Source organism: Coloeus monedula, assembly GCF_965178545.1.
Source record: "Coloeus monedula genome assembly, chromosome: 1".
Taxonomy (NCBI): domain Eukaryota; kingdom Metazoa; phylum Chordata; class Aves; order Passeriformes; family Corvidae; genus Coloeus; species Coloeus monedula.
Genome location: NC_138781.1, coordinates 136671874 through 136698079, shown reverse-complemented (window position 1 = coordinate 136698079; position 26206 = coordinate 136671874). Strand labels below are relative to the sequence as shown.

At 38.5% G+C, this 26206-nt stretch overlaps 1 protein-coding gene across 1 annotated transcript in view; it reads right to left on the bottom strand.

Moving 5' to 3' along the window:
- CPQ (carboxypeptidase Q) overlaps positions 1 to 26206 on the bottom strand; it is a 147796-nt gene that overhangs the window by 20194 nt on the left and 101396 nt on the right. The window contains exons 6-7 of the mRNA XM_082297244.1: positions 19140 to 19231; positions 8068 to 8269 (exon numbers count right to left, since the gene is read on the bottom strand). Of these exons, the coding sequence (XP_082153370.1) occupies positions 8068 to 8269; positions 19140 to 19231 (294 nt within the window). The remainder of the gene's footprint in view (positions 1 to 8067; positions 8270 to 19139; positions 19232 to 26206) is intronic.

Sequence of the window (26206 nt, the reverse complement as noted above, 5' to 3'; positions counted from 1 at the left end):
GTGGGAGGTGCACCAGCAGTTCTGCAGAACAGGAACTGCTGTGCAAGAGGCACCAGCAAAACCTTGTGGCAATGAGGGGCCTCTTTGGAAATAGGGCAGCCAACGGGTCCAAGGAAGTGATGTTTTCTAAATATTACATCTTTTGTGACTCCAGAACAAGAGAGGTGTGAACAAACTGGCCAGAGGAGACAAATCACCCTGGCTGGCTGATCAGCTTGTTCTCATCATTCTTTATCATTCTAATATAGCAATTACATCAGCTGTGTTCTGCTGTAATTTGAAACTTGACTCCAAACCAATGGAAACTCTAAATAGTTGAGGATGCAGCAAGGCCTGAAGAATCCTATTAGAAACACTTGTCATATGACTTCATATAGGAAAGTACTTGGAGAGCTACAAGCCAGACCTTAATACATTTAACCTCTGTCCCTCCCATCAAGAGCAGTTTACGCATGGTCTTCCTGGAATGCTACTGAATGCTTTATTTTTATTTGTTTTTTAATACTGATGCCATTACAATTTGTTTTCCAGGAATTAAATCCATGAATCCACAGATATTTCTGCTGCTGTCCCTAACAACCATTCTAGATCATGACATATTTGGTGAGAAATCTCACAGCATTTCCACACTATCAATGTGTCTTATTTTTCATACAGTCAAATTTCTAAAGGTAAAAAAATAAGTAAATTGTGGAGAGACTCTTATTTTACTTCCTCACTTTTTCCATTGGCAAATATCTCCAAATTCCTTACAGAACTCTGATTAAACTATTTTTTAATTATTATTTTTTCTTTCTGTTTACTTCATTATTTGCATAAGCTTCACTGAAGCCAGGGGCAGTTCTAGGAATAAGGCTTGACTAACTTGTACTTCTGAAATGACTATTTAACATCTTAACACTGAGCTCTGTGTGTTAATGTAGACCACTTGTTTTTTAGGATCAACAAATGACAAATACTTCCATCTGAAAAAGAATATTCCCACCCACGGGAACAGAATTCAGCTTTCCTAAGCAGCAAACAATAGAGAATTAAGATGTCTCTTAGAGGGACAGCCAGAATAAAAACAACCACACCCCAAATCTGAATGAGATCCTCAGTTAGATATTTTCAGTTTCTTTTCTGAGACAAAATATGTTCTGCTACTAAAAAAGGCGAATTGCAGAAGCAAATTTATTGATTTTTTTGAGAGGTGTAGGAATTTCATATGCTTCCAGGAAGAACCTATTTAATACAGGGTCACTTATGCCAATCCATCCCATGTAACTTTTTGAAGAGTAAGCATCTAAAAGGAAAGAAGAAATACAACCTTACTGATATTCAAAGAAAGAAGAGTGACAAAATAAGAGAAAGAAGTCCACTAGCCACGAAGTCAAGAACCAAGAATTTATGATTTTATTTTAAACACCTGAATTTAAATTTTCATTACTAGATTAATGAGCTTATATAGTATTAGTACAGGGTTGAAAGCACTGGAACAGTTTTACTTCTTCTAGGATTCAAAAAGCCTATCAGAATGTCAGTGTTTCAAACTAATTTTTGTAATATTAGTATAAAAATTTTAAAGCTGTCTTGCCTAAGTTTATTGAAAAACAAATTTTAAGAGCTATGGAATACCAGCTACTTAACCCATGTGCTGTAATTCTTCACTTCTGACCACCAAGAAAACTTTGCCAAATAAACTGCATCACAGACACTGAAGAAAAAAAAATACCTAGAAACAAAATAAGAAATTTAGCAATGTATGATAGAGTTTTGCAAATATTTTTGGTTTCACAGTTCAAATTTCCTCTGGGATCAGCAAGTTAATGATAGTTCTGTTTTTGTAACTGTAATTAGGATTATCTAAATATTGTACAAATCAAAGGCAAGAGCTTATGATATTCAAAAATCTAGTCTGAAATGGGTGAGACTTAAATGAGAAAGAAGAATTTCATTACTTGTATTACTTGTAATTATTACAAGTGCTTGTAATATTTACTGGCAGATTCACAGATATTTTAATGCCAGCAAAACCCATTGCCATCATACCATCTGAGTAACACACAGCAAAGAATTTCACCTTGTATCTACTGCATCAAGCCCATCCCTCCTGCTTGAATTACCCTTTACTTTTGAAGGACACCTAAATCTTGTTTTACACATGCAAAAATCAGAGAGACTTCACCAAGTTTGCAAGGTGCTTCTATAGCTCACTAACCCTACTGGAAGAAGGAGTTTGCTTTCATCCACTTTGAGCTTGTTTAGACTCAAATAGACTGAATTGCTAATGAGAAACATAGTACAAAAGCCCTCTTAAAACTACCAGGAAAATTTGCATTCAGGCACTGTGCCTAATTGCCCAACTCCATCCCTCCCTCCAACAGTACTATCACAGATGCATTTTTGTATGGTCTGTGTCTAGTCTACGTGAAACAAAAAAACCCCTTGCAAATCTGATGCTTCCTGTTAATTATTAGAAGTAGACAATACTCCATTGTGCCAAAACAAGACTAACCCAAGCAGAGCAAAGTTGGAAGGAATTATATGTAAAGTATTTTCACATTTGTCTGGTAGTCTAATAGCACAACTTTTAAGAAAATGCCATAAATTACAGACTATTCCTTTCATTAAATGATTAGTCTCAAAGACTGTATTAACTTTATTAAAAACAGAGAAGGTCATATGAAAGGCTAATATAACTGAGATACTATGTTAAACTATGAGCCTTTTAAGGTATCCACCTTCATAAAAAGTTGCAGCATATTAAATTTATTTAATTACTCTAGAGTAATTTCTAATTTCAAAAGCCCATTTTGTTGGAACAATGATAAATTAGAGAATAGACAAATTATTTTACAGATTAATACACACAGTTCTTTCTGCAATCAAGATTTTAAATGGGTCTAATAGCCTGAGCACTTACAGTAGGTTCTTAAAGTGCCAAGCAATTATAATTGTTCTTTAAGCATACTGGTTTAATTTAATACCACCCAAGTTGCAAAAGATTTGGCTTTTGCAGTGGAACACACTCATTCACCATATTTCCTTTAAGAATGATAAAATAAAATATTTAAAATGAAACGAATGCCCTGGAAAAACCAATACAATATTGCTAATTATCAGGCAACAGTTCTGGGATATCTCAGACTTACTGAGATCAAGACTGAGGCAAGACATGTGTGCACACCATAAGCCCTTTACCCCTCATTTTCACAGAGAAATAGTAGCTGGTGTTGGCACTGTGCTTAACACGTGTCCAGAGAAGTGGGAACTCGGCAAATATAAAAATGTAGCACCTATGGAATACCTAAAATTACCTAAGTACTTATAATACTATCCATATAGCTTAGTATTGTGAGTAGTGTTCAGGAGTTTTGTCTTTGCTTCATCAGGAAACATTTGCTTTGAGTTTGTCACTTTGTCAAATACCTCGAACCCTACATTGATTCCCTGTGCTAAACATCTCAAATCACAAGTGACACAAATGCTACATAGTAAAGTGAAGAAGTTTAATGTCTACTTTTCAGGAAAATTTTTTCCCCTTCCCTCATCTTGTAGGAAGGTTTATGTCAAATGCAACATCCCTTACCCCTGCAGAATCAATTCCAAAGCTTTTCAGCATTTGCTTATGAAGCCCTAGACTGTACATCTGATATTTCTTCCATTTTTATTCTTTTGGAAATAAAAAGATGTTTAGAAACTGGATCTAAAGAGACTGCCCAAGACTGTGGGCAGTACAAAACAGGTAGTCAGAGGGGCAGCATTTCAAGCATCACAGCGGAGTATCACTTCCAAACAGTGACACAGCCAAGAATGAACACAGTTTACTCACTTAAAATTTGGGAAGGAGAGTTTACTCACTTTTTCATGTCCAGCTGGCAACCTCAAGTCAAGGAGTTTTCCTGTTACACTACTTCCTCAGACATGTCCCTGGCTGACACCAAGCAGGCAGTAGTCTTGACACCAGCATGCTGGTTTGCACTTGAGTCTGGTACTACAGGGATGATGGGGGCAGGGGTAGGAGAGGGCAGCATGCTCCAGAAAAGGGGGTAGATTTAACCTCTTACATAATAAGAAAGAAAATAATGTGTCAAAAATCTGGCGTCTCAGACCAAAATACAGCATATTTCAGATTAAGGTAATAAAAAAGCAGTATGAAAATATAAAAATGAAAGAAATGATCTATTATAGTATTTGTTTGTCACATCTGAATGACTAATAGATTGGGTTAGCAACAAATTTTTGATTTCTGAAGAAACATTAAAATTAGATGAACTACTGGTTTATTAATTTCTGGAAGAACAATTCTTCCTTTTATGCAATGTAACAAAAAATCAAGTCACTGTGGAGACAGAGAAACACAAACAACCATCAAGGTTCAAAGTGACATTGTAAAAGGAGTTTCACCTTTAGGCCACTGGTTGATTTTTAAAAGAGGAATTGAAACATGCCTTCGGGGAGCTGTTTGATGTCCTGGGTCAGCTTGATCTCAAATACAGCTTAGTTCCTAACAGACAAGTGTTCCCATCATAAGCACTGCGGGAACAGATAACCACCCTGACAAGCAGAAAGGAGCATCCTTGAACCAGTTTTCCTGGAAATAATGTGTCGCAACAGCCATTCCTTTGCAAAAATAGGAGAGCACCTGATTTCACCTCCCCAAACACCTAAAGCTGAACTAACATTCCCTGGATTCCATAATACAAATAGAAACACTTCATTTGTCAAATGTAGATTCTGAAGGCTTGCAGGGAAGGCTGATCCAGACCAGGGCTGTTACCTCAGGGACAGCTCTAACACACGTTTGAAGCATCTTGGTCATCATCAAGTACCTGTGATCATCTTTGCTTTTTCAGCAGGAATACCCCCGCATTGGTTTAGCAGGGCTTGCTTAGTGGTTTTTTAACCTTTTCAGACACTGAAGAAGCCTGTTGTGAAAAAGTATGCTAACGAACCAAATAAATAAAGCCAGTGAACCTATCTTCCCACCTACATTTGCAAATTCTAGCCAAACGTAACTTGGGATTTAGTGTTGCAAAGGAACAGCTTAATATGCCACAGTCTGGATATTTCCCTAATAAAAAAAAAAAAATGGAATTGAACAATTTAAAAGAAAGATGAGGAAGATAATTGCATAATTATTAAAGAAGCAGTCTTAGAATCAATGGTCACCTCAAACTGTAAAACCACATCATAAAATACCATGTTATATATGTTAAATATGTTGTATCATAAAATACAACACCACAAACCCCCCCTTTAATTTGATTTATGCTTCATGAAAAAGAAAAACAAATGTTAGACAAATATTTTCAGCAGCTGAAAACTGGCTATCAGTACAAAAACACAACTACAGACATTCCTCACTGCTGGGCTGAACTGTTCTCAAAACAATCCAATGTAAAGGCCACTGACAAATATTTCTAATATTCTGCAGTCACAAAGCACCAGATTGCTGTGTTTGGTGCAGGTCACCTTGCTTGTGCTTTAGAGGTATTATTTAAGCTTCAGTCTATGGTTTGCAAAGGACTCAACTCGTGGCCTCTCTCATCCTAAAATCTTAGAATACTCACTGCCACTTAGTTGCACATATATTTAAGTAACATTACAAGTAACATTTCATTGCATGTCCATTAAAAATAAACATGCTCATAATAGCAGAGATTATGAAGCCACCATCTCTTTGCCTGTTTCAGCTATGAACAGCTCTGAAAAACACATGTAGTGATGCCCTCTGTGGATCTTTCAGACCAAAAGGAGCAGGAGGAGAAGAACATTAATAGCATCAAAAAAGGTAAATCCTGGGATCTATTTCACACTGAAAAGGAGAAAAATTCAAGAAAAATTATGTGAGAAACCATTCTTATTGTTCAAGAAACGCACCATATTTTCTCTCACTGTTGCAGAAAAAAAGCCACCAAGTATATTTTCAAGAAAATATTTAAATAAAATTGATGAAGTGTCAACACTTGACTGCTTGTTTAAATTGAACAAAATTATAAAAGATGTTACAAAGTGTTCAATTTGTTTCAATGTTATTATATACCATAAAGGCTCATTCAAGCAGGGAGAATACCGCAGACAAGGCATGAAGATTAGAAGATGTCTTAGACTTCTCCCTGGAACAGCATGAAATACAATCTAAAGCAGACAAAATTCTTTTAGTGGAGCTAATTTCTTCTCACTGGGGCTTGGTGAAGAAAAGAAGAATCAGTGTTCCTTTATGCTGCAAGAACACTGCCATTTGCTTAACAGGAAGTTAAATGAACCAAAGCTACAGACAGAAAAAAAATTCCACCATCAATTAATGTGACAAATTCTTAATAGGAAAACAAATCAATTTTATTTAAAAACTGAAGTCTTGATTCTTGTGTATTCATATTTTCCCAAGGTTGAACTTACAGTTTGTATTTTTCATAGTTTATGCTTTCTGAGGAGTACAGATGTCCATGGGAGAGGGCTTTTTCCTGCACTGTTCCTGCTGAGTAGCCCAAAGACTAATAACAGGACCATGGCAAGATGTAGCTTCTTATGCTCCAGGTGCACCACAGCTGATGAGAACTGGTGTGCAAGAGCTCAATACCCACTGCCATCACAAGCACCACTCACATTATCAACTGAAAACAAGGCATTTGAATGTCAAATTTTTCTCTCTTCTTCCATAATCTTGTCACATTCAGATGGGAAGCACAATGCAAGTCCCTGAGGACTCCCTGGAATGCTCCCAGCACCTTACCAAGGAAATAATTCCGATACCCTTGCATTTTCTAACCATAGGCTGAGTGGTGAGTTCTTACACTCCACCTACAACACAGACATGTTGGTCTGAAATTCTGGACCAGACATCTTTTCACAGGCACTTCCAGGCTGTGGAGGATGATGCATGGCCACAGCCTCTCAGTAGTGCTTACAGCCTCTCAAATCAACTCAGCACACCATTGTCACAGCCACATGACATTGTACCGAACAGATTCCAGTTCACCCAGAGAGCAGGACAGCAGCTGAAGATGAATCCCTAACTGCTTAATAATATCCATTCAACCATACCTCTTTCCCAGCATAGATGTTTTGGTTTCAAAATTAGATATCGATACATTTATTGAAGCAGTCAACCTTATGTTATCTCTGTACACCCTAAGTGAGTGAGAAGCAAAGGGTTCTGACCATAAATAAGAATAATATATTCCATCATTCACTCTCTTCTGCAAGGTAAAAAACAAGGCAGTTAATAAAATATTAAAAGATTCTAAGCATATAGTAGCAAGTAGTAAAACTAGCACGAGAAAAGTGCCAGCTTAGTTCAGTCATAAAACACAGGAGAAAAAGAACCTTAAAACTTAAAACTGATCATAATTTTTTTAATATCACTGCTATGAAATTTTTCTTTCTACTATTATTCAAAAGGAAATTCACTAAGGCTTCACCCAGGCTGGCCTCCAGTTGGGATTCTTGTGCTCTGAAAGCCTCTGTGCTAGTGTGGGGTCTCTCCTGCATGGGGGGGCTGCCAGTGGTGCATCTCTCTCACAGTTACAAGTTTCTTTGCCAACAAGCTGCTCCTCACTTGGAGCCAGATACAATCCTCGAAACAAAGCCCTAAACTACTTCAAACTTTTCAGAATTTTACTCCTTTATCACACCTTAATGACTCATAACTTTTTAAATGTCACATCCCAAAAACATTGTTTCTCCAGCATATAAAACAGAGAGAAAAAGCCCTGAATTTCAAAGCAAAAATAATAATAATTTAAAAAATATTTCTTCTGTATTGGAGAATTCCCCTCTGCCTTGGTTTACTATTTATAAACCACCAGTCTGGGATTAATTATTATAAATCCTTAAAGCCGAAAAGAAGATTTTAGGCATTTTATTCTACGTATAATCTATACCATTATTAAACTGCAGCTCAAATGCACTTTATGTCCTATTTCTGCTGGTCACCTTTTAACATTTATGCATTTTACCTATGGCAAATTTTACTCCCTGAGAGAAAGCATTTCTTACTACTTTCAAAACATCAGACCACCCATCTGACGTGGCAGTGCTCAGTGGGAGCAGTGTCCCCTGCCAAGCACCAGGGACACTCACCGGGCACCCCGTCTCTCATCCAGTAGGAGATGTCTGTTCCATCTGCGTTGTCATAAACATCCGTGACATTGATGGGCTGCAGCAGAGTCATGATCTCTTTCACGATGTCCCGGGCTTCAGCACTGCCAGCAAAACCCAGTCCAGATGGCTGGAAGGTGCCCTCATCAGACTCCATAACAATATCAAAGTTGGAGATATTTTCCTAAACATGTAAGAAAAGAAGATATTGTGCTGTGATTTTATTTTAGCTGGCATCATATATTAGATTCTAGGTGTCAATGCGAGCATGCCACAACGAATTTGTTTCAGAAGCAGAGAAATGCTTCCCATGAAAACGTGTACATGAGCATAAATGAGGGGACCTATCTTTTTGTATGGAAATGCTGAAACCGTTCAAGTTACGTTCTGAGGCACCAGTATTCTGTAGGAGCCACAGTGTGACTAGTCTGCTGTCCCCAAATACTTGCTTTCAGACTTCTGAAGTGCCACCTAGAAAGGTAAGCCATCACCACCATATTGCAGTTTACATTTGCAGCTCTCCCTTTGTTGTCAGACCCAAGACTCTGAAATTCTGTTGAAGTGGAGAGGGTACACAGTTCTGTGGCTTTAAAATTAGAGGCATCCAAATCCTCCATAGACTGTGAAGAACAGTCTATTTAAAAGCCAGCTGCTGCCTGCTCAGAAATACATTCTTTTCAATATACCATATAGTCAACTCTGATATTGATCAGAGGATTGAAATGCCAAGGTTCTCCCTGAGACGTGAAGGAATAATAGTTATTTTAAGGAAAATTTGTGCTTCCAAAGTAAATCCTCCCAGGAAACATGAAAGGTAAGATTTTGTATACAAATAGCATAATAACATTTGCTTTTAGTGTGGACTTGGAAAAATCTTTTTAGGTTAAAGAACAAAAATAAGCAATTTATTTACTTACCATATTTGCTCAGATTGCTCAGTTACAAAAGTCTAATTGGAATTAAATACATAGGGATTTTACATGAAGGAAGATCTCATTTTTTTGGAGAGGCACAGAACTTTTAAAAAACAGTTTATGGTGATGTCAGGCAGAAGAAAGCTATACTTCAGACCACCTTGAATGTGACTAAGAGAACTTACTGCAGGTTTTACTCCTATGCCCAGATCTCATTCCAGAATTTTATGGCTGCCATTGGTTACTTATTACAAGAAAATCATTACAAGGGATATGTGGTAGCAGCAACTAACAGATCCATGTCATTATCAGCATACATAAGCCAACAATTCAGCAAAGAATTCTTTTACATTTTTCTGTATATAAACCCAAATATGTACTACAGGTGGCTGTGAATAATTCACATGAGTTTTCAGAAGTCCTTTATAGAATTTGCCAAGAACTCTTTAACACTTTCCCCAAACTTTTCTCTTTTGAGTGAAACAATTCTAGCATAGCAGAGCTATTTACTTTTAACTTAGAAATATATCCAGTAGTTTAAAAATTTAATATAAAATCTTTGTATGATAAAGTAACTGTAAATATTATAATACCAAAAAATAACCAATCTATCCACCCATTTAACTACTGGAAATCAAAGTGCAAATAACCAATCTTGTCACCTCATTGGCAATCACCATTTTTAGACAGTGAAAAACATCTTCAGTTTGCAAAAGATTAAATGTAAATAATTAGGCTACATGTGGAGTCTAGGCCTATCATCAAATACTGTCCTGAGGTCATGAGCCTCAATATGAATCACGATTCACAGACCTCTGAACACTGTGGGAAAGAAGCAGGCCAAGAAAAGCACAGGGCAGGCTAAAAGGGACCAGTGATGCTCCAATGTCACAGATACAACAGAAAGAATGTCTCAAAATGTAAATCTTCTTTATCATATGCCCAAGGAGCAAGACTTACTAAAGATAACAGACATTTCAGTGGGCTGCTGAAATGCCAATGAAAGCTAACTTAAGTATAGTGAGCCCTGCATAAATACTATGCTATGGTACTCAGCCTCTTTGGTTGACTTTTCACAGCAGGACTTCTGCCCATTTTTAGAGCAGCTGAAATGAGGAGAAGCAATAAGGGCAGTGGAAGAGACTATTCAGGGCAGTGAAGTGAGGAGAAGAGTGAGCATGGGAACAGTGTGGATACCTAAAAGAAATCTAATTTATCAAGCAAAACAACAGAATCCCTAAGTTCAAGAACTTCATAAACTGCTAGTATTGCAGCATTGCTGCACTCTTCAGTTGTGTTTTCTGACATAAATGTTTGCATGTGTTTCTAATATGAAACTGAGTAAACAAACCACCCACAATATATTACACCATATTGTTGTTCTGTAAGAAAGCTATTCAGTTCTGAGAACATGCTGGAGAGGCACGAAAACAGGACACCTGAGGGAGAGAAACTGACTTCACTGGGCAACAAAAAAGAAACAGGTCACAGCTACTTGAAGTACCATGTGTCCTTGAGAAAGCTTTTTCCCTATTTGGTCCACTAGAAGATAGGATTACTTATAAAACTACTCACCATCGAATTTTAAAGTTGAAGTCTTAAAAAAATTTAGATCAGTTTCCACATTCCCATTTTTGTACATCTACATTGGCATTTCTACTTACACAGAAAGAAACACATGCTGGAAAACATGCTTAAAATATACTGCTTAAAAATAGTGAAGGTGCTTTGTCATCATTTGCCATCTATGATGCAGGAATTACTGCCAGTAACAAAGTGGGGTGAGACCATACATTGCCCCTTTACTGATTCAAGGGAATAGCAAACAAACCAGAAAGATTTTAAAAAATAACTGCAGGCTCAGCTGTTTCCTTCATTCGTTCTCCTAATGAATGTACCATTTAAATAAGCATTTTAAACTCAGTATGTAATTTTTTTCAGAAAGTTATCTCATTTGCTGCATCTTGATATTGTGTCACTTCTCTTAGTACGTACCAGAAAATTAAAACTTCTTTGTGTAACCTGCTGCCTAATTCTCTGAACATCAAACTAGACTTTTATCCATTGCCTTCTTATGACTTTGTCACAGAGGAGGTCACCTCTCTTTATCATGTCATCTTTAGCTCTTCAACTGAATTTTTAAATGAAACATTACAATAAATACAGCATGGGAAAATTGGCTTTCTATAGCTTGCTATTTTCATCGAATACACAATTAGGCACAATCCTTGCCAATACTTCTCCTATTTTTAATTTTTTAATTTTATTTCCTTTATTTTCTGTTTTTTCTATAAAAAATCTATTTTTATCTCTGTTAAGCAAAACTAAAAATATAAATACTTGTCATCGCTAAGGCAAAAACCTGATAACAAGAAATCACAGAACCACAGAATGCACAAGGTTTGGGAGCACAGTGGGTCATCTGGTCCAGCCTCCCTGCTTGAGCAGGGCCATCACAGAGCACATGGCACAGGGTTGTGTCCAGATGGTTCTTGAAAATCTCCAGTGACAGAGACACCACAACCTCTCTGGGAAACCTGTTCCACTGCACCTGCACAAGTAAAGTTCTTCCTCCTATTTAGGTGGAACTTCCTGTGCACCAGTTTCTGCCCATTGCCTCTTGTCCTATTGCTTGGCACCACTGAGAAGAGCCTTCTCCATCCTCGACACCCTCCCTTCAGAGACTGATAGACACTGATGAGGTTCTCTCTCAGTCATGTCTTCTCACCTTATCATCTTTTTCACTCTCTGTTGGACCTGCTTCAGGATCTCCACATCTTCCTTGCACTGAGGAGCCCTGAACTGGATGCTGTGCTCCAGATGGTGCCTCACCAGGTCTGACTAGAGGGACAGGATCACCTCCTTCGACCTGCTGCCAGTGTTCATCCTAGTGCATCCCAGGATACCTTTGGCCTTCTTGGCCCCAAGGGCACACTGCTGGCTCATGAACAGCTTGTTGTCCATCAGGTCACCCAGGTCCTTCTCCATGAAGCTGTTTTCCAGCAGGTTGGTTCCCATCCTGTATTGGTGCCTGCGGTGCCCCAGGTGCAGGACCCTGCAGTTGCCTTTGTTGAATTTCAGGCAGTTCTTCTCTGCCCATCTCTCCAGCCTGTCGAGGTCTGTCTGAAGGGCTGCACAGCACTCTGGGGTATCAGCCACTCCTCCCAGCTCTGTGTTGTTGGGGAACTTGCTGAGGAGGCCTCTGCCCCTTCATCCAAGTCACTGATGAAAAGTTAAACAATACTGGGCCCAGTACTGAACCCTGGGGGACACCACCAGTGACAGACCTCCGATTAGACCCTGTGCCACTGATTACTGTCCCACCCTCTGAGATCTGTCGTTTAGCCTGTAATTACAGTAAACTTCCATTAAGAAAACAAACCCTTGTAATATGCATGAGTGGTACTTCTATTGGTAGGAAATGTTCCTTCTAGGAAAGACACTGGCAATCCCAAGCAGGTATACCCTACAGTAGCTACTTACTCAGTCAAAATCCCAATTTTTAATTCTTACCAGATGTTAAACTAGACTCCAACATCTCATGACTAATCCATTGAGCCACTGATGGCAATCCCTCTTACCCAGCTAAAGCAGGGACATACCTGAAAGTATAATGCAGGGAACAACTACCCTAAAAGCCTTCAGTACTTTGGGGCTGTTTATTTAAAACAGAGTATTACTTGTCCAACAGCTCATTTACTAGTTTTCTTTTTTGTTCCAAGGAGAAAAATCACCACTTTACAGGAAAAATACTAAAGTCTGTAATGACAAACCACTGTCCTTGATTAATGGTTCATTTGTTCCAGTGATAAAGAACATCAGTTAATCCAACATTGTGTTTTCAGTTTTCTGTTATTGATTTACACTTAACTTTAAGAAACAACAACACTTGTATTCCAGTATTTGTCTCAGAGCAGTCAGGAAACAAGTATAGCATGGCAACAACCATGTTGTAGAACTCACAGGGAAGTGATGGTCACCCCACCTGTAGTACTAAAAGGAGGTTTAGATCAGCACCCAGCTCTGTTAGGCTGGCATCTAAGACTACAGGAAAGACAAGAAAAAACACTGGAAACACCTAAGTGCATGTGACAGCTAGAAAAGAAAAAAAAGTAAAATAAATAACATCCTCTAAGTATTTAATAATATATAAACATGATGTAGTGTAATTTTGAGTTGCTGTTTAGTATGAAGGTAATTTAATGAAGCAAAACAGCATAAATTGAAACTAGAGAAAAAACCATCACAACAGCTGTTGGGAAGAGAGATGTGCCAGCATCAAGGCATAATAACCACCAGCCACAAGCGTGATCATACCATTTACACTCTTTTTGAATGAAGACAGGGAAAATTGGGAACACTGTAAGTTATTCATTTTTGTAAATTATCCCATCATTATATGGGAGAAAGCTGCTGTAAAGCTGAAGATTAGCACAATTTTTCCTAGATGACAAGGTATGAATAAGGCTCATCCTTTTGTTACAAGATAAAATATTCTTCTGCTACATTTTATAGGAAAGCAGTATGTAAAAAAGTGTAAAGGTTGAACGGTTTGTTCTGTATGACAGTTACAAGTTCTGACTTCTGAGAAGCCAAATGACAAAAGTCCCAGTAACTTCAACAGCCCTGGAGCAATTTGGTCATGACTTATTAGCATTTCACTCAGTAAAAACATACTACGGGCATGTCTTGCCTTGTACAATATCGCAACTGTTTCCTCTAAGATGACTTGCTAGCACTCACAGAGATGACCATTCAGTATTGTAAGTTCCCTGGGATGACAGACAAGAAAAAGCAGACAGCTCTGAACATGGCAGCAGGGTAAGTAAGGCATGCCTGAAGTCTTGTCTTAGGAGGTTTTTCCTTTGACAAAGAGAAGTGCTCTTCCTGGAAAACATTCCGTAACTTTAGACCTTTTACTGCTCAAATACAAAGGTATCAAAACAATGTCTATGATTCTGAATGACCCCACCACTGTTCTTTTTCGAAAGGATTTAGATTTTCACTAGAAAATGGGCAAAAATGCCAAAATTAAAAATTGTGGTTTACATCTTTCAACCAAAGATGATGTTTACTCTTTCAGGAAGCTAATGAGTATTTCTGCAACTTTCAACCAAAGGTCAGTGAAAACAAATTTGCAACACCTTTGAAATTATCACAGCACATACATAATTTTCTACACCTTGCGCAGGTGGAGGGAGTGTGCACTTTCCTACAATCGGACATCCCAATGGACCAAGGACCTACGGTTGGGTGAATCTGCCTGAAGCATGCACTGGAAGCAGCTATCCTCAGAAGATGTCTCTACCAGATTCAACTGGCAGCTCTGCTATTCTCATGAGAGAAAGAGAGGAAAGATGCACAGGGAAAAGTTTTCCTAACGGTAGAGATGCATGAATTTTGTCTACATGGAATGAAGACTAGGCATCCAGGAGACAGTCTGTCATGACTAATTTGGGGTTTTCCATGCTTCAGGCAGTATAAGGAATAAACCTGAGTTTGTGTTTTAGCAAAATCTGTCCTTCTCTGCAGCTTTTACAAGGAAGCTGATTCCTAAATACTAAGAATTATGAATTCCTATGGACTTAGAACTCGTGTAAAATATAATTCCATAACTATTCTGTGCTATTACTGTGCTTAATAAAATCAGGGGAGCTACTGCCTGTTGTGATACCAGAGAATACAGTGCAATTACTTTCTGTAGTTTTGCAAATGGACATTTTGCTCTTTCTGCATTTCTTTCCCTTTGCAATGAAAGGGATCAACAGGACATCAGTAACCTAAAAAGGCAGCAGTAATTTTACATAATCTTTGATTACAGAGAATATTACCTGAGGACAGTCAAAAGGCTAATGGTCAACACATTTTTCTGGGGTAAAAGAATCCCTATTGAAGTCCTTGATACGTTTGGTTCAAATAAGACACAAATTCATGTCTTACATTTCACCAGAGTACTTGGTACCTCAGGCTATAAAGTATTCTGAAAACTATGGTTTTGAGGAGCCAATATTTTCTGTAGAAGAATCATTTCACCTGAAAGTGACAGGATATTTTTTGAATATTTGCTTCTTAGAGAAAGCAACTCATTAGCAAATCACAGTAGAAATCTCATGTGAGCATCAACAAAGAGTACTTAAACTAGTACGAAAGAAATGCCAGCATTTCAGAAAGTCCTGTTTTCATGCAGACACAGTTCAAGCAAAATATCAGATCTTGGTAATAAATACAAAAAAAACCCCATAGTAAACACTGGTGATTGATATTTATCACGTGGGTAAACCTTTACTAAAATGTTAAAACACTGTATGGCATGTGCACCAGAAATTCAGGTAAGTACTCTAAATATCATTAAGATAGGAATACCAACATGCAGAAATATTTCAAGAATGCCTTCTGTAATGGGGTTTGAATTGAATTCCTAACACAATAATGTCTCCAGTGATCACAACAAAGTTACTAAAGTAAATTGGAATGTGGCCTAGGATCTCTTAGTCTTCTAATTATAAAATGAATTTGCTTTCCCAAGAGATTGTACACAATACTTCTGTTCCAAAATAAATATAATCATTCATAGTCCCTTAATTCAACTGGGTAAATAACTGTAACCTTGTTTCATGGTACACAGACCTTTCACAGAATCTAGTCCAAAGCAATAAAAAGGAGGACAGACACTCCATTACATGTATTTCTTTCTCCCTTCATGAAGACAGTGTAAGAGTAAACACACAAAAAACTTAACCCTGGTTGAGGGCACTCAGGTATCTTTGTTAAAGGCTGTAGGAGAATCTGTACTGAAGAGTTGCATCATGAGGCCTTCTAGAATTTTGTTCCTTCTGTTCTTCCGTTCAACTTGTATAAGAAAGTAGTGTTGCAATGTTTGATGATTCTGAAGTTATTTACTGTATTGTCTGTATGTAAGAGCAGCAACTGGGTCACACAACACAAAGCACTGGAACATGACTTCAGATGTAGCATCAAACTCCAAGCTCTGGAGTCAGATTTGCTCTTAAATCCTTTAATTTCATTGCTCTTTATCAAGATAAAGAGCTTTAATTTTAAGGAAAATCAACCCTTTTTCTAATCTGGGATTAGATATAATTCTTGGCTAACAGCTAAAAGCAATGAGCGCTTCAACAGGTATCTCCTTTGGAAGCAAAGGTGCTGGTAATTCCCCTGAGAGGCTTCTACCCCATGGTCAAAGAAAGAGCACCAGCAGGTGCTCTGTGCTGTGATGGTGAGGGGCAGGTACTGTTGCACTAGTGGAGGCACTGAAACTGCTAGAAGACACACGGCTTTCAACTCTTGGAAATGGCTTAGAAAAATGATGCAAAGAAAACAGTGGACGAGGACCATGCGATGCTCTTCAGAAAAATATTTGATAAACTGAAAGAATTGCTGTATGAATAATGTATCTGTCTGAGCTTCACCTGACTGCAGTTGGGCAAATATGCTTTTCCTAAGCACATATTTACTGGATGCTGTCAGTAACGGGAGACAGCACTAGTCTAGACTGCCTAGAGCACTAGAGCTTTTGATCAACACAATATGGCAGCTCTTACACTCTCATAAAGCCCTGAACAGCTAATATACCCTATCACTAGCTTTAATAATCAGAAATGATAATACTGGGATTTAGAGAAAGACTTGAGCATTATAAATAATGCCATTACACAAGGAGGTGTGTTAACTATTGGCACCATTGTAAAACTACTATGCTGCTATCTCAGTTATTTGTGCAGTAACTTATCCACTTTCTAGCAGTGACAACCTACAATGATGGATGAGGAAGAAGGACCTGAACTTGAATTGAAAGAAATAATAAATAAGTGACAAAAATAAGAATATCTGTACTTGTCCAGTACTATATTGTCTTTATTTCTTCTCCCTTGCCACATTTCCACTGACATGAGGAGGTAATTTACAATTACCCGTGTCTGCCTGTGCCGAATTACTGCATTCATATTTCTACTTGTTTGTAACGAACTAAACTCGTAAGTCCAGCCATGTAGATGAGTCATACAGGCTGTCTTTCATTTAACAAGGCATCTTTAAATACCACTCTTATTTAACTTGTACTCATTACCATCAGCAAGCAATGTGTGTGCCATACTATCCTAATTGCCAGAAATTTGAGCAAGTAAATCATTAAAAGGTTAAGTTATTTTTCATGCTAAATTTAATGTACAGTATTAATCAACTTTATTTCATTGTTATGAGTAATGCAACGTCCTATAGTCAAACCAATTTATAATTATGCCAGATCACATGGCAGGGGGGAAACAAGAACAACAAACAACAGACGGATGTCATTTCTGCTTAAATTCTCCATGTAAATTACAAACTGTTCAGTCAGACAGGGCTTTCTTTGCAGAGCCCAACATCCGGATGGAATCTCACCAGCAGAGCAAGAACTGAGACACATCTTTGTCTCAACTTTTTTAAAAGCAAAGTAACCAAATATCTGGTAAACAACACCCAGCCTGCTTTACATTTCTCTATTTGATCCTTAGGTCTGCTTTTTGGTATTATTTCTGAATAGAAATCTTTGAGACAACAGTGAAACAAAGCCACTTTGGCAAAAGATGAGACATGCATGAGACAATTTCATGTGTTGCTGACATCACCACTATAGATACGATGGATCTTACTGTCCAACATGGAAATCCACAGAGGCAAATCTTCAGATACATTTCTGATGAGTGGTGTGCATTAGGCACAGAGCATCCTTCCAGCTCCTCCAAAATGCACTTCTGTACATAAGAAGCATCTCTTTCATGTGCTACTTATTCCAGAATATTTTATTCTAGTTTAATCCTGCTGAATATCAGAGTACCAGTGGTAAATCCAGAGTCCTTAACGTATACTAAACTGCAAGCTGTCACCTCCCTGAAGTTGAGAAAGCAAGCTCTGGGGCACCTCTTCCAAATAAATGACAGAGCTGAGTTATCCCTATAATTTGGAGATACAAGGAAGTACAACATTACAGAATTCACAGAATGCCTGGGTTGGAAGAGACCTTCAAGATCATCGAGTCCAACCCATTATATACGGGTAGCTAAATATACTTAGAAATATTGAACTAGTTAGTGGGAAATATTTGATTGTTCATCAATTAGGCAGAAAACTCTAAGTTCTCTAAACCTATCTCTGACAACTCTATTGCAGATGCAACTTGATCTGATTTGGTCCATCACAATGAATTTGATTCAAGTGAGGTTTCCATTTATTTGTTCTGATAGGTTGCTTAGCATTAAAAATATGCTCTTAAGAACTGCTTGTAAGTCTGCTTTTATACTGTGTGGAGCAGGCAACTTCCTAGGCACATTTGCATTCACCTTGTCTCTGCCTTGGATGTATTAACCATTGTTGAGAGTTATACTACTTAATTAGGGAAAAGAATAAAAGATAACTAATTTAGAATAGTTATACAGGTACAGCATAATTTTTCTGTGGCAAAAACCCCAAACATACATATATTCAAAGACTTATCTCCAAAATAGTTTTGCCAAAACTTTCATGATGTACTTTGAAATGGCACCTGTTGGCAGGAGAGACAGATGCGATATTTTTATCCTCATAGCCATAAGTCATAGAGTTTGTGTGTTCTTTGCATCACCAGAAATCACCCTTTTAGGATGTTCCAGACCCACAAAACTAACAATTGGCAAAGTGCATTATAGATGACACACTATCAACATAAGATAGCAAATATTTTTCTTTGTATTATTTTATGTTTTACTTTGCAAAATATTATGGGAAAATGCAATGAAGCAGAAATATATAAGCCAAACAAAATTTACTTATATTGCAAACATACGTGGACCATTCATCATTCATTCTCAGAAGGTTAGCTATGTTTAAAAGGTATGGAAGATATCATCATGAAATAACTGTTTCAGAACACTTTTGTGACAGAGTATCTTAGGTCAAGTGGAACACAAACGTGTGGCTGCATCGCTTACTGTTAAATGTAAAATTAGGTTTACATTTATGATTAAACCCAGAAAATATACCTCCAGGCAGAACTGGAATCACTGGTTTTGGTCAGATATTAAGCTGAACATTTCGACAAAAATAAATTCAAGTCACAAGACTGGGGAGAAAAGTGCTGTCAAGAAAATAATGAAAAGATATATTTACCTTGTGCAACTGATAGTATTGCTTGGCACCTATTCCTCCTTGCTCTTCTCCTGTCCATAGCACCAAGCGCAGTGTCCTTTTTGGACGAAGTCCTAAAACACAGTTTTTAATATTGTTTTTAATATTTGATACGGATATATTTGAGTATTTTTTACATTCATCTCCAGCCACCAATGGATGAAAAGCCTGTGTTTCCACAAACTAAACACAACCTATATCAAGTGTGGGGTTTTCTGTCTAGAGTACCCTTTTCTTGTTTAGGGAGAAAGAGTGGGGCATGGGAGAGAGCCCACCTGAGGAAGAAATGGGCAGTTGTGGTGCTGCTGCCAGCTGCAGAAGCCCAAGAGAAGTACAATTCAGGGACATACTGAAAGTGTCTGAAAACCACAGCAGAAAGCAACTACCTTGATAGATTTCTGAAACACATGCTTCTGTCATTGTGGTGGTCTGCCATAAGTAATGCGCATCCGCTTGTAGCAGATCCAAATCAAATTTTTATGAAAACTACCATTGCTTTGTCATGGTTAATTTATTACAATTAATTGAAAATGAGCTGCTGGATTTTTATGAGAAATGTTCATCCATTTCAAGAACTGAGGGGCTATGTAGTATTACTTTGCTTTTTATCAGAGAAATTAAAAGCAGCAATCTGTACTTTGGAATCTGAAATAGAGTAAGCTGCTAAAAGTATGCACAACTTTCTGAAACAAGGCGAACATGAAGCCATTTTCTATTTTGCTATGGTAGCTCAATCAGAAAGATAAGTTCTCAGATAAATTTTGAAACCATTTTTGCCATGGCAGAACTGATCAGATAGAAGTTGCTGTCCTCTATTTATTTGACTGTTTCTATTCATAAATAAATACAATGAGAGAAACTTGAGAGCATGGAAGAGCAAACAGATAAAGAAAATACTGTTCTCTGAGCAGTGGAATTCTAATTACAGTAGAGAAAAAAATAAAGAAAAAACATGAGGAGACTATCACAAGTGATAAAGCATAAAGTACTGCACACACTTTTGTGCTGAGAAAAAATTATATCAGTATCACTGTCAGAACTTCTTTCATTTCCTAACTGAAATGGATGAAGACTGCCAATAGACTTGACCTGCATTAATTTTTTTCTTTTGACACAATGAATATGATCTGAAGATTGCTTTCTCGAAACTGTATGCTAGCAATCCTCAGAACTGAAGGCAGAATTTAGAAGGAATACCCCAAATCTGCATAAAAGAGCTTGGATTTTCCAGTATTTTATAATGAAGTGGAAACAAGTGGTTTAAAGGTGTATTTTCTGAATGTTGATCTACTGACTGTAAACAGAAAGGTTGTCAAACCTCATTACTTTAAAGACAACCTTCTGCACACCTCCCAGTGGATTCCCTGCTCTCCTAAATCACAACAGTAACGGATTAGCCTCCTTTGCTTTTCAAATTAGTCAGATGGCCTATGAGGTAAAACTGAGATAATAAAATAGGTATTGGTTTGAAGTCAGATTTAAGCCCAAAATAACCCCAAACCCAATTAAAAAAAAAAATAAATAAACCCCAATAACCAAGCAGCTTGGTTAGAAGAGGCAGCCGTAAAAAAGAAAAAGAGCTGGTATAAAACATAGAGGCCAGTGCTATAGTATGGTTCCAGCAGCACTGCAGTTTAAGTGGAAAAAGGAGGTTTATTTGTCATATCACAAAATGCAAAGTGAAGTCCAATCTCTAGCCCACCACACCAAGCCTGTGAGAACAGCTTTGACAGGAAATGCTTAAGACAGGAGTAGCATCATCTGGCTCCTCCCAGGCGAAAATCAAGCTGCTTTAGTCTGCCACTGCTGCCCTAAGGGGGATTTGGGCCAGTGATCAGGGGGTCCTCATGGCTGGCTCAGATGGGCTGTAACTGCAGCTCCTGCTCTCCAGGAGCTTGAGATGATCTCAGCTCACTTGTGGAGAAGACATTTGAGCTTCTTATGGCCCCCTCCTTGCCCATCATTGCATCTTTCCACTGAAGCTGAGGAAATAAAAAAGCCCTGCTGAGCTTTGGTCCTTCCAGTCTGGGAGGTGGTGTATCAGCTCTTCCCATCTCACAGATTCCTGTCGGCAAATTCATTTGTGTGTTCTACTGAAATTGAATGGGCAACTTAAAAAAAGTAAAAATGTGTAAGCTATGGAGGCAGTTATTTTAAATACAAACAAAGTCTACAGAGGAAAAATTTAATTTCCTCATTATCTTAATCTGAAAGCAGTAAGTATTTATCTACCTGTTATTAAAAACAGAGCTAATCTGACCAAAGAACAACAAACGAATCCAGTATTCAGAAGAAAAATTGCTAAGAATATTCTCAATGAATGTTTTTATTAGGAAAAAAATGAAGTACTGTATTAAAGTTCAAAAAGTTTTTAAAAGTAAGTTTAGCTACTTTGGTTGGCTTCTTAAAAACTACTGGTTCCTAAGCAAGGTAGCATCTTTACAAAATCAGAAGTCTTTCAGATCACAGCCCAAATATATACTGAAAAAACACGATAAAATAGCAACTGGGCTAGAAAACTCTGTTTTATGGTAAGTGTAATGTATAGAGAGGTAGTTAGACAATTCTAAAATGAAAGAAAAATGTTACACAAATAAAATTGTGCCTCTTTCCTTGTTATCTGAATAAATGACTTAGTATATAGTATTAAAAATAAAGAGGATATCAGAAGAAAAAACCTGCAGATGAATTTCCAAATCTCCAATGTTTTGGAAAAATGTATTAGCTTTTTTTTCCCCCCTTCTACCTTACCCTTAACTGGGAAATAAAATCACAGTTTACCACAAAGGTGCATTTTGCTGATCAGCCTCTATATTCCTATGGTTTATCTCAAGCATAAAAAAGATACTATGGGCATGTGGCCTCCTCAGTTAAGGAGTGAAATAAAAACATCAATATGGTCGATCTGTGACTAAGGATACATCTGTAGCAAGCACAGCAGGACACTTGCTCTATTACACTCTCTGTGCTGGAGTGGCTGCTATCCTTTCCTTCTCCTTAGGTACCACAAACACTTCAGTCACACCAACGTGCAGGTCTTATTGACTCTATTTTCTGTTTCTTTTAAATCATCATAGATTACTAACATTTGTAGATACCAGCAGCAAGACCTGAATTTTATGTCCTACATGTCTTGCTCATGCTTGATAGAATTGAGACATTCCCACACAGCAAAACTGAAATGTATTGTTCGGTACATGTAGAGACAAATCATAATGGCCTGTCACATGTAAAGCAAGAAAATAAACCCACTTCACTCTCAAGACAGCACACAAGTCAGGAAGGAGAACTTCAATCATCTTTTTTAATCAAAATAGAGATCGGTACTACAAACACAAAATTTCCTTCAGTAACTATCTTCCCACTTTATAAACATAAATAGTTACTGATGGGGAGAATGACAAAGATAAAGTATTTTCTAAGAAGATGGCGTGTAACTGGCTAACAGGCTTCTTCAATGTCGTTGTAAGACAGACCAGCTTACAAAAATATAAAAAGTATTCCACCTGTGTGAAAACAGACATTTTCCCTGCAAGTCAAGGCACTGGGATCACACACAAGCAAATCAAATAACTTACATGAGGCATATAAGCAAATTGCAACTGGATGTGAGTAGATTAACAGGTGTCAAGGTTTAACCTCAGCCGGCAGCCAAGCCCCTCACAGCCCTTGCTCACTCCCACACCAGTGGGACAAATGAGAAAGGGAGAAAATTGGAAGGATGCAAGCTAAAAAACTCATGTGTTGAGATAAAGACAGTTTAATAGGGAAAGCAAAAAGTGTACACACAAGCAAAGCAAAACAAGGAAGTAATGCATTCTCAAGACGCTGCATAAATGGACTAGAAAAGCCTCGATCTGAGCATAAAATACAATAAGTTGCACTTAATAATTCTGCCCTGTACATCCCCTGGTAAGACCCCACCTGGACTATGGCATTCAGCTCTGAAGCCCTCAGCACAAGGAAGACATGGACACGTTTAAGCAGGTCCAGGGGAGGGTCACAAAGATGATCAGATGGATAGAACTTCTCTCCTATGAGGAAAGGCTGAGACAAGAGAAGGCTCCAGGGAGACCTTAGAGGAGCCTTTCAGTGACTGAAAGGAGTCAATAAGAAAGATGGGTCAGACTTTTTTAGCAGGGCCTGTGGCAATAAGGACCAGGAGCAATGGTTTTAAACTAAAAGAGGGGAGATTCAGACTAGATCTAAGGAAGATGTTTTTTACAATGAGGGTGGTGAAACACCGTCACAGGTTGCCCAGAGAGGTTGTGAGTACCCCATCCCTGGAGAAATTCAAGGTCAGATGGGACAGGGCTCTGAGCAGCCTGATCGAGTTGAAGCAGTTCCTGCTCATTGCAGCAGGGTTGGGCTAAGTGACCTTTAAAGATGCTTTTCAACCCAAACTATTCTCTGTGTTCTCTTACTTCTAATACTGCCTAAGTCACTAATGCATTTGCTTCAGAAGCTACTAGAGGTATATACAGATATATCATCCTCAAGTACTGTCTTCTGCTGCATTGAACATAGATAAGCTATGGCCTTTTCTGCATCATTCCCCTGTGGCTTGGAATTTCTTTAAAAGGTATTTACCAAAAAAATTTATAAGTATTTATACAAAAAAGTATCAGGATACATAATGATGCTGCTGGCATTCTTTAAATTCCTCTTGCACTCCCTACCTTTTTCAAGTTTGCAGCTGATTAGACATAGGGGATTTACTGGGTGCCATTAGTTGGGATATTTCTATCATGCATGGACTTCTCATAAAATACCTGGAATTTCCAAAATTTGTGCCACAGCATAAAATAAAAATAAAACCAGTACTCCACATTTTGCTAAAGAAGATAAGAATTCATCATCAAAAACAGTGGTGCAACCTGCTATTACCTGATTTATGTATCCTGTGGTATGGGCAAGCAAGAGAAGGGCTCTTACCCCTAGCACCCTGTTTCCCTGCCTAATTGCAAAGAATATACAAACAGAAATAAACCGTAATCAATAGGAGGACAGTAATAACACAGTTAATTGAAGATGTCCAGATTTTCCTCTGAAGACCAAGAAGTCTCCATTCTAAACCAGAAGGACTTTGGCTTTCATACTATTGTTAGAAATAGAGCTCTCTATGGTTCAGACAATTGATCTCACTACTTGTGCAGAAAAGTGCCTGTGTACTCATTTATTTAAGAAGAAATTGGGTTTTTTTATTGAGTGACAAATGATTCCACAGAGAAAATCATGGAATGGTTTGGGTTGGAAGGGACCTTGGAGATCATCTAGTTCCAACATTTCACTAGGTCAGGTTGCTCAGAGCTCCATCCAACCTGGCTTTAAACACTTGCAGAGATGGGGAGTCTGCAATTTCTCTGTGCAACTTGTGCCAGTGCCTCACCACCCTCCCTCACAGTAAGGAATTCGTTCCAAACATCTAATCTAAACCTACTCTCTAAGTTTGAAGCCATGGCCCCTTGTCCTATCACTGAGCGCTCTTCTAAACACTCTCCTCATCTTTCTTGTAGGCCTCCTTCAGGCACTGGAGGGCCACAATCAGATCATCCCTAAGTCTTCTCCAGGCTGAACAATTGCAATTCCCACAGCCTCTCCTCATAGGAGAGGTTCTCTATCCTTGTAATCATCTCTGCCATCATCTGCACTCACCCCAAGTCCACATCCTTCTTATGTTGGGGTCCTCAGAGCTGGATGCATTGCTACAGGTGGGGTCTTACCAGAGTGGAGCAGAGGGGCAGAATCCCCTCCCTCATCCTGCTGCCCATGCTGTTTTGGATGCAGCCCAGGACATGTTTGGCTTTCTGGGCTACAAGTGTACATTGCCAAGTCATGTCCACCCTCTCACCAATCAGCACCCTCAAGTCCTTCTTCGTAGATCATCAAAGTTAAAAGCTTCAAAAAACAAGGCAAAGAACAGCTGAAAAAAAATCCTTTTAGTACTACTTAAACCTTGATTATAACATATTTCTAATTCTCTAGTGAAGTTCAACTTAGACATGGAGAACAGCTTTTGGCTTGGGAAACTGCCTTTCTTTTCTTCTTAAATCAGTTGAATGCAGTGCAATCTCCTTGATTTTTGTCCATTGATAGCTTCTTTTTGCGGCACTGAGGACAAAGCACTGCAAAAAAATAGCACTGGGAAGCAAATAAACCTCAGAGTCTCGAAGGTCTGGAATAAAGAGAGATGAGGTCTGGAGAAGAGATGCAGCATTGCAGGAAGAAAACAGAAAATGGTCAGGTCTGGGGCTGGAGAGAGGGAAATGAAAGCGAGTGATGAGCCAAGCCAAATACTGTAGCTCAGTCTTGCCTGGGGCTGTCAGCTTGCTCAGAAACATGTTCTGGGGGTTGAGAGGACATGACTCTGCCACTGGCACAGACTGCGGGCAGCTGTTCGGACAGGCCCTTCAAAGAGGGCACTGGGGGACAGCCGTGCCCAAGGTGAGCCAGTCTAGGGAAGGACTGGGTTTGCAGAGCACCAGCAGCCTTGACAGCAGAGCAGCAAGACACTGGGATTACACAAGCAATTTTCTTTTCCTGTTTTTAGGGAGGCTGATGATCTTATGACAGAAGGGCAGATTAACAGAAGAGTGGAGAAGGGAAATATGAGAGGTTTTAGAGAGATTTATTTTTAAAAAGCAATGCAATATCCAAGAGGAAATGTCAAGGAAGGAGCTGGGTATACAAGACCAGAGGGGAAATCTGTGAATAATTTGCAAGTCTAGTAACTAAAAATAACATGGGTTAAGCCTTTTGACTGGGGAGGTGAGTGGGAGAAGAGGGAAGCCAAGCCTGGTGCTGTGGGCTGCCAGTCAGGCGGCAACAGTGCCAGAGGGAGGGTTTCTCTGTGGACACCTTCCTGCCACCTGGCAGCACAGCTCAGGGGCACTTCAGATGAGAAGTACTGCCAAATGTGCTCATCTGCACATTGGTTTTTAAACAAAGAACCAGATTGTGTTGTGTCATGAAGCCATTACAAGTCATTTGTACAAAAAAAAAAAAGAAGGAAAAAAAAAAAAGGAGAAGAAAAGGAAACACAATACTTG